Here is an 8,571-nt window from a genome sequence, read left to right on the forward strand (position 1 = left end):
CCTGGCCCACCCTACCGCATCTCAATATCTCATTAGGAGGCCTGGCCCACCCTACCGCATCTCATTAGGAGGCCTGGCCCACCCTACCACATCTCATTAGGAGGCCTGGCCCACCCTACCGTATCTCATTAGGAGGCCTGGCCCACCCTACCGCATCTCATTAGGAGGCCTGGCCCACCCTACCGCATCTCATTAGGAGGCCTGGCCCACCCTACCGCATCTCATTAGGAGGCCTGGCCCACCCTACCGCATCTCATTAGGAGGCCTGGCCCACCCTACCGCATCTCATTAGGAGGCCTGGCCCACCCTACCGCATCTCATTAGGAGGCCTGGCCCACCCTACCACATCTCATTAGGAGGCCTGGCCCACCCTACCGCATCTCATTAGGAGGCCTGGCCCACCCTACCGCATCTCATTAGGAGGCCTGGCCCACCCTACCGTATCTCATTAGGAGGCCTGGCCCACCCTACCACATCTCATTAGGAGGCCTGGCCCACCCTACCACATCTCATTAGGAGGCCTGGCCCACCCTACCACATCTCATTAGGAGGCCTGGCCTGGCCCACCCTACCACATCTCATTAGGAGGCCTGGCCTGGCCCACCCTACCACATCTCATTAGGAGGCCTGGCCCACCCTACCGCATCTCAATGGCCCACCCTACCGCATCTCATTAGGAGGCCTGGCCCACCCTACCGCATCTCATTAGGAGGCCTGGCCCACCCTACCGCATCTCATTAGGAGGCCTGGCCCACCCTACCGCATCTCATTAGGAGGCCTGGCCCACCCTACCGCATCTCATTAGGAGGCCTGGCCCACCCTACCGCATCTCATTAGGAGGCCTGGCCCACCCTACCGCATCTCATTAGGAGGCCTGGCCCACCCTACCGCATCTCATTAGGAGGCCTGGCCCACCCTACCGCATCTCATTAGGAGGCCTGGCCCACCCTACCGCATCTCATTAGGAGGCCTGGCCCACCCTACTGTATCTCATTAGGAAGCCTGGCCCACCCTACTGTATCTCATTAGGAGGCCTGGCCCACTCTACTGCATCTCATTAGGAGGCCTGGCCCACCCTACTGTATCTCATTAGGAGGCCTGGCCCACCCTACCGTATCTCATTAGGAGGCCTGGCCCACCCTACCGTATCTCATTAGGAAGCCTGGCCCACCCTACTGTATCTCATTAGGAAGCCTGGCCCACCCTACTGTATCTCATTAGGGAGCCTGGCCCACCCTACTGTATCTCATTAGGAGGCTTGGCCCACCCTACTGTATCTCATTTGGAAGCCTGGCCCACCCTACTGTATCTCATTAGGAAGCCTGGCCCACCCTACTGTATCTCATTAGGAAGCCTGGCCCAGTCTACTGTATCTCATTAGGAAGCCTGGCCCACCTAGAGGTGAATGTGATTGAGACTGATAGAAAGGGAGACAGACAGGCGGAGAAGAGAGATGAATGGGTGGGTTTGGCGACGAGTATGAAGCGATGGCCAGCCAACGAGAGTGGTGGATAATATATGGGGCTTTGGTGACAAAACGGATGGTGCTGTGATAGATAGACTGCATCCAATGTGTTGAGTAGAGTGTTGGGGGCAATTTTATAGATGACATTGCCAAAGTCGAGGATCGGTAGGATGGTCAGTTTTACGAGGGTATGTTTGGCAGCATGAGTGAAGGATGCGTTGTTGCGAAATAATTACATTTTGGATTGGAGATGCTTAATGTGAGTCTGGAAGGAGAGTTTACAGTCTAACCAGACACCTAGGTATTTGTAGTTGTCCACATATTCTAAGTCAGAACCATCCAGAGTTGTGATACTAGTCGGGCGGTCAGGTGCAGACAGCGATCGGTTGAATCGCATGCATTTCGTTTTACTTGCATTTAAGAGCAGTTGGAGGCCTCGGAAGGAGAGTTGTATGGCATTGAAGCTGGTCTGGAGGTTAGTTAACACAGTGTCCAAAGAAGGGCCAGATGTATACAGAATGGTGTCGTCTGCATAAAGGTGGATCAGAGAATCACCAGCAGCAAGAGTGACATCATTGATATATACAGAGAAGAGAGTCGGCCCGAGAATTGAACCCTGTAGCACCCCCATAGATTGCAAGAGGTCTGGACAACAGGCCCTCCGATTTGACACAATGAACTCTGTCAGAGAAGTAGTTGGTGAACCAGACGAGGCAATCATTTGAGAAACCAAGGCTGTTGAGTCTGCCAATAAGAATGTGGTGATTGACAGAGTCGAAAGCCTTGGCCAGGTCGATGAATACGGCTGCACAGTAATGTCTCTTATCGATGGCGGTTATGATATTTTTTAGGACCTTGAAAGGGGGTGAGAGCCATGAACCTCCTAGGTTTTGTATTGAAGTCAATGTAGCCAGAGGAGGATGGAAGCTAGCTGTCCTTAAGCCATGGTGCTACCCTACAGAGTGCTGTTGAGGCTACTGTAGAACGTCATCACAAAACAAAGTGTTTTAATCAGTTATTTGGTGATGTGAATATATTTAGTATGGTTTTATCTAAAAAATTATTACTTTAAAAATGTTCCACAATTTTTATTTTTATGAAATTCACAGAGGAGGATAGCCCTCCTCTGGTGTACAGGTGTGTGTGTGTGTGTGTGTACAGGTGTGTAGTACAGGTGTGTGTGTGTGTGTGTACAGGTGTGTGTGTGTTGTACAGGTGTGTGTGTGTGTGTGTTGTACAGGTGTGTGTGTGTTGTACAGGTGTGTGTGTGTGTGTGTAGTACAGGTGTGTGTGTACAGTGTGTGTGTGTGTGTGTGTGTGTGTGTGTGTGTGTGTGTGTGTGTACAGGTGTGTGTTTGTGTACAGGTGTGTGTTTGTGTGTGTGTGTACAGGTGTGTGTGTGTGTGTGTGTGTAGTACAGGTGTGTGTACAGGTGTGTGTGTGTGTGTGTGGTGTGTGTGTGTGTGTGTGTGTGTGTGTGTGTGTGTGTGTGTGTGTGTGTGTGTGTGTGTGTGTGTAGTACAGGTGTGTGTAGTACAGGTGTGTGGTGTGTGTGTAGTACAGACCAGGCTGTTAGCTGCCACCTCCAGCAGACTGAGGTAGGCCAGGCGGGGGGGTTCGGCACACAGCAGACGACGCTCTGACCAGCTCAGAAACCTCTGACCCTCAGCATCGATCCACGACCTCAGCCACTGGAGCGCACAGTCGCACCGCCACGGGTTCTCTGTAGAGGAGGGTTCATTTATGTAATTCTGTCTCCGGTCCCAGTCAGTTGTGTTTAAAATGATGTTCCTGCTTTCTCTTCCTTCACTGTCCCCTTACTGGGATTGAACTAGTGGTCCTCTGATCACAAACACACCTGGCGAACCGCCGGGACTAGTTGTGCTATATCACCACTGGCAACGTTTTACAAGCTAGCTACGGAGGGAGTTTAGGACGTGCCCTTCCCTGTACCTGTGACTCTGAGGACCTGCAGGCTCACGAGGGGCTGTAGGGAGGCTGGTCCGAGGGTGTGGAGCTGGTTCCTGCTGAGGTCCAGGAGAGCCAGGGAGGAGAGTCCAGCCAGAGCTTGGTCACCCAGCACCTCTATACTGTTCTCCTGGAGGTGTAGCTCCTGTAGACTCTGTGGGGGGTAGAGGTTAGGGGTCAGGTGTAGACTGTGGGGGTTAGAGGTTAGGGGTCAGGTGTAGACTCTGTGGGGGTTAGAGGCTAGGGGTCAGGTGTAGACTCTGTTGGTGGGTTAGAGGTTAGGGGTCAGGTGTAGACTGTGAGGGGGTTAGAGGTTAGGGGTCAGGTGTAGACTCTGTTCTGTAGGGTTAACTCTCTACAGTCTAATCCCTGTCTAAACCGTTGGAGGGGGGGGGGGTTCTGTAGGGTTAACTCTCTACAGTCTAATCCCGGTTCTAAACTAACATATGGAATAGTTTTAAGAAAGTCCCACCAAGGATCATTTAGCTGTTTGATATAAATATCTCTAGTTTAAACAGTCGGATTTGGATGACAACTTTTTTATTATTATTCATTAGATTTCCACAATGGGGCACGGACATTGTAGAACAAGGGTTAAGGGTTAAGGGTTCAGGGCCAAGGGTTAAGGGCCAAGGGTTCAGGGCCAAGGGTTCAGGGCCAAGGGTTTAAGGGCCAAGGGTTCAGGGCCAAGGGTTAAGGACCAAGGGTTAAGGGCCAAGGGTTTAAGGGCCAGGGGTTAAGGTTTAAGGGCCAAGGGTTAAGGGGGCCAAGGGTTTAAGGGCCAAGGGTTTAGGGCCAAGGGTTTAAGGGCCAAGGGTTTAAGGGTTCAGGGTTAAGGGTTAGGGCCAAGGGTTAAGGGCCAAGGGTTTAAGGGCCAAGGGTTTAAGGGCCAAGGGTTCAGGGCCAAGGGTTAAGGGCCAAGGGTTAAGGGCCAAGGGTTAAGGGCCAAGGGTTAAGGGCCAAGGGTTTAAGGGCCAAGGGTTAAGGGCCAAGGGTTTAAGGGCCAAGGATTAAGGGTTCAGGGCCAAGGGTTAAGGGCCAAGGGTTAAGGGCCAAGGGTTTAAGGGCCAAGGGTTCAGGGCCAAGGGTTAAGGGCCATGGGTTAAGGGCCAAGGGTCAAGGGTTCAGGGCCAAGGGTTTAAGGGCCATGGGTTAAGGGTTCAGGGCCAAGGGTTAAGGGCCAAGGGTTAAGGGCCAAGGGTAGTGTTTCCTACTGATCTGCAGACCTTTAAATGTCATTTGTGTAGGGTTCAGGGGTTAGAGGTCAAGGGTCACGGTTTGAGACTGACCTGCAGCCCAGTAAAGGTGTGATCATGCAGCCGTGTGATCTGATTGGCCGCCAGGTAGAGGATGCGGAGGTGGACCAGGCCGGTGAAGGTGTCGGGGGTTAGCAGGTGGATGAGGTTCCCATTGAGGGCTAACTCTATCAGCGGGCCCTGAGCCAGGAAAGCCCCAGGCTCCAAGGCTGAGATGCTGTTGTTCTGCAGGTAGAGGTAGAGCAGCCGGTCCAGCCCTGACAGGTCCAAACGACGGATGTGGACAATAGCATTATCCTGCAGGAATACGGTCTGGGAGGAGCAGAGGGGTAGCCTGACATTAATACACACTCTGAGTCACATTACGCCACTGAGGAGAACTTAGCTGCTATAGTCTACAAGTCATTACTACACTGAGGAGAACTTGGCTGCTATAGTCTACAAGTCATTACTACACTGAGGAGAACTTGGCTGCTATAGTCTACAAGTCATTACTACACTGAGGAGAACTTGGCTGCTATAGTCTACAAGTCATTACTACACTGAGGAGAACTTGGCTGCTATAGTCTACAAGTCATTACTACACTGAGGATAATTTAGCTGCTATAGTCTACCAGTCTACCAAGTCAATACTGCACTGATGAGAATTTGACTGCTATAGTCTACCAGTCTACCAAGTCAATACTACACTGAGGAGAATTTAGCTGCTATAGTCTACCAGTCTACCAAGTCAATACTACACTGAGGAGAATTTAACTGCTATAGTCTACCAGTCTACCAGTCAACCAAGTCATTACTACACTGAGGAGAACTTGGCTACTATAGTCTACAAGTCATTACTACACTGAGGAGAACTTAGCTGCTATAGTCTACCAGTCTACCAAGTCATTACTACACTGAGGAGAACTTGGCTGCTATGGTCTACAAGTCATTACTACACTGAGGAGAACTTGGCTGCTATAGTCTACAAGTCATTACTACACTGAGGAGAATTTAGCTGCTGTAGTCTACCATGTCATTACTACACTGAGGAGAATTTAGCTGCTGTAGTCTACCATGTCATTACTACACTGAGGAGAATTTAGCTGCTATAGTCTACCAGTCTACCAAGTCATTTTAGGCGAAAATTGAATAAGGGGCGGATCCTTAAAACCTGTTTGGGATAGGGGGCAGCATTTTCACATTCGGATGAAAAGCATGCCCAGAGTAAACTGCCTGCTACTCAAGCCCAGATGCTAATATATGCATATTATTAGTAGTATTGGATAGAAAACACTCTGAAGTTTCTAAAACTGTTTGAATGATGTCTGTGAATATAACAGAACTCATATGGCAGGTGAAAACCTGAGAAGAATTCAACCAGGAAGTGGGAAATCTGACATTTGTAGATTTACAACTCATTGCCTATCAAATATACAGTGTCTATGGGGTCATATTGCACTTCCTAAGGCTTCCACTAGATGTCAACAGTCTTTATAACCTTGTATGAGGCTTCTGCTGTGAAGTGGGGGCGAATGAGAACTGTTTGAGTAAGGGGTCTGCCAGAGTGGCATGAGCTGATCACGCGCGCTCATGTGAGAGGTAGCTGCGTTCCATTGCAATTTTAAAGACAGAGGAATTCTCCGGTTGGAACATTATTGAAGATTTATGTTAAAAACATCCTAAAGATAGATTCTATACATCATTTGACATGTTTCTACGAACTGTAATATAAGTTTTTGAACTTTTCGTCTGAACTTTCACCTGGACTTGCCCGCGCCTCGTGAGTTTGGATTTGATTACTAAAAGCTAACAAAAGGAGGAATTTGGACATAAATGATGGACTTTATTGAACACAACAAAAATGTATTTTGGAACTGGGATTCCTGGTAGTGCATTCTGATGAAGATCATCAAAGGTAAGTGAATATTTATAACGCTATTTCTGACTTTTACTGACTCCACAACATGGCGGGTATCTGCATGGCTTGTTTTTGTGTCTGAGCGCCGTAGTCAGATTATTGCATGGTTTGCTTTTTCCGCAAAGCTTTTTTGAAATCTGACACAGCGGTTGCATTAAGGAGAAGTATATCATTAATTCTGTGCATAATACTTGTATCTTTTATCAAAGTTTATTATTAATATTTCTGTAAATTGATGTGGCTCTCTGAAAATTCGCTGGTTGTTTTCGCGGCACAACATTACTGACCATAAAGCGCCAATGTAAACTGAGATTTTGGGATATAAATATGCACTTTATCGAACAAAACGTACATGTATTGTGTAACATGAAGTCCTATGAGTGTCTTCTGATGAAGATCATCAAAGGTCAGTGATTACTTTTGTCTCTATTTCTGCTTTTTGTGACTCCTCTCTTTGGCTGGCAAATGGCTGTATGTGTTTTTGTGAGTAGGCTCTGACCTAACATAATCATATGGTGTGCTTTCGCTGTGAAGCCTTTTTTAAATCGGACACGATGGGTAGATTAACAAGAAGTTAAGCTTTAATTTTGTGTATTGCACTTGTGAATGTATGAAAGTTAAATATTTCTAAAACATACTTTTGAATTTCACGCTCTGCCTTTTCAGCGGAAGTTGTCGAGGGGTTCCAACAAGTTTTAAGAGGTTTTAAAAAGCAACCTCAGTGTTTATGGGTTAGTGTGAGTACAGACACAAACCTGTGTATTATAATATATTTACCTGTGTTGTGTCAGGAACTCTCTGTGGGATCTCTCTGAGTCCTAGAGATCCACACTCTACAGTCAGGCTGTAGCAGTGACATCCTGATGGACAGGCATCACAGGACAGGGGGAGGAGGAGGGGGAGGAGGAGCAGGGGCAGCCTGGGGAACTGAAGGAGAACCATCACACTGAGAGGAGAGGAGGAGGAGGAGGAGGAGAGGAGGAGGGGGAGGAGCAGGCGCAGGTGCAGCCCGGGGAACTGAAGGAGAACCATCACACTGAGAGGAGAGGAGGAGCAGAGGAGAGGAGTGGAGAGTAAAGAATGGGAGATCAACTTAAGCATAGAAAAAGCCCCCAGAGTGTTTCTAGTGATGCTCTACAAGGTGATAGTTAACCTTGTTTCTAGTGATGCTCTACAAGGTGATAGTTAACCTTCGTTCTAGTGATGCAGTATATAGGCTTCCGAGTGGCCCTGTGGTCTAAGGAACTGCATCTCAGTGCTAGAGGCGTCACTACAGACTCTGGTTCGATCCCGGGCTATATCACAACCGGCCGTGATCGGGAGTCCCATAGGGCGGCGCAGAATTGGCCCAGCGTCAGCCGGTTAGAGGAGGGTTTGGCCGGGGCCGGCTGTCGCGAAAGAGAGGAGAGAAGAGAAAAGGAGGAGAGAAGAGGAATGGGGAAGAGAAGAGGAAGAGAGGAGAGAAGAGGAAGAGAGGAGAGTGAATGGTGATTGGGTTCTAGTAAAGTAGGGCCTGCTGCAAGACATCATATAGTTAAGTAGGGCCTGCTGCAACACATCATATAGTAAAGTAGGGCCTGCTGCCACACATCATATAGGCCTGTAGTAAAGTAGGGCCTGCTGCAACACATCATATAGGCCTGTAGTAAAGTAGGGCCTGCTGCAACACATCATATAGACCTGTAGTTAAGTAGGGCCTGCTGCAACACAATCATATAGACCTGTAGTAAAGTAGGGCCTGCTGCAACACATCATATAGACCTGTAGTAAAGTAGGGCCTGCTGCAACACAATCATATAGGCCTGTAGTTAAATAGGGCCTGCTGCAACACATCATATAGGCCTGTAGTAAAGTAGGGCCTGCTGCAACACATCATATAGTTAAGTAGGGCCTGCTGCAACACATCATCATAGACCTGTAGTTAAGTAGGGCCTGCTGCAACACAATCATATAGGCCTGTGCAGTTAAGTAGGGCCTGCTGC

General features: G+C 48.8%; 1 protein-coding gene across 2 annotated transcripts in view; it reads right to left on the reverse strand.

Moving 5' to 3' along the window:
• Nucleotides 1-7,895, reverse strand: part of LOC112227299 (leucine-rich repeat-containing protein 24-like) — a 21,263-nt gene extending 13,368 nt beyond the window's left edge. The window contains exons 1-5 of one of the 2 annotated variants that reach the window (XM_042308302.1): nucleotides 7,780-7,895; nucleotides 7,367-7,625; nucleotides 4,723-5,001; nucleotides 3,419-3,587; nucleotides 3,031-3,188 (exon numbers count right to left, since the gene is read on the reverse strand). In XM_042308302.1, the coding sequence (XP_042164236.1) occupies nucleotides 3,031-3,188; nucleotides 3,419-3,587; nucleotides 4,723-5,001; nucleotides 7,367-7,621 (861 nt within the window). In that variant the 5' untranslated portion in view covers nucleotides 7,622-7,625; nucleotides 7,780-7,895. Of the gene's footprint in view, nucleotides 1-3,030; nucleotides 3,189-3,418; nucleotides 3,588-4,722; nucleotides 5,002-7,366 lie in introns of both variants that reach the window. The other variant, XM_042308301.1, reaches the window with a different exon arrangement.
• Between the last annotated feature and the right edge of the window lie 676 nt (nucleotides 7,896-8,571).

This window comes from Oncorhynchus tshawytscha, linkage group LG28, assembly GCF_018296145.1.
Source record: "Oncorhynchus tshawytscha isolate Ot180627B linkage group LG28, Otsh_v2.0, whole genome shotgun sequence".
Taxonomy (NCBI): Eukaryota; Metazoa; Chordata; class Actinopteri; order Salmoniformes; family Salmonidae; genus Oncorhynchus; species Oncorhynchus tshawytscha.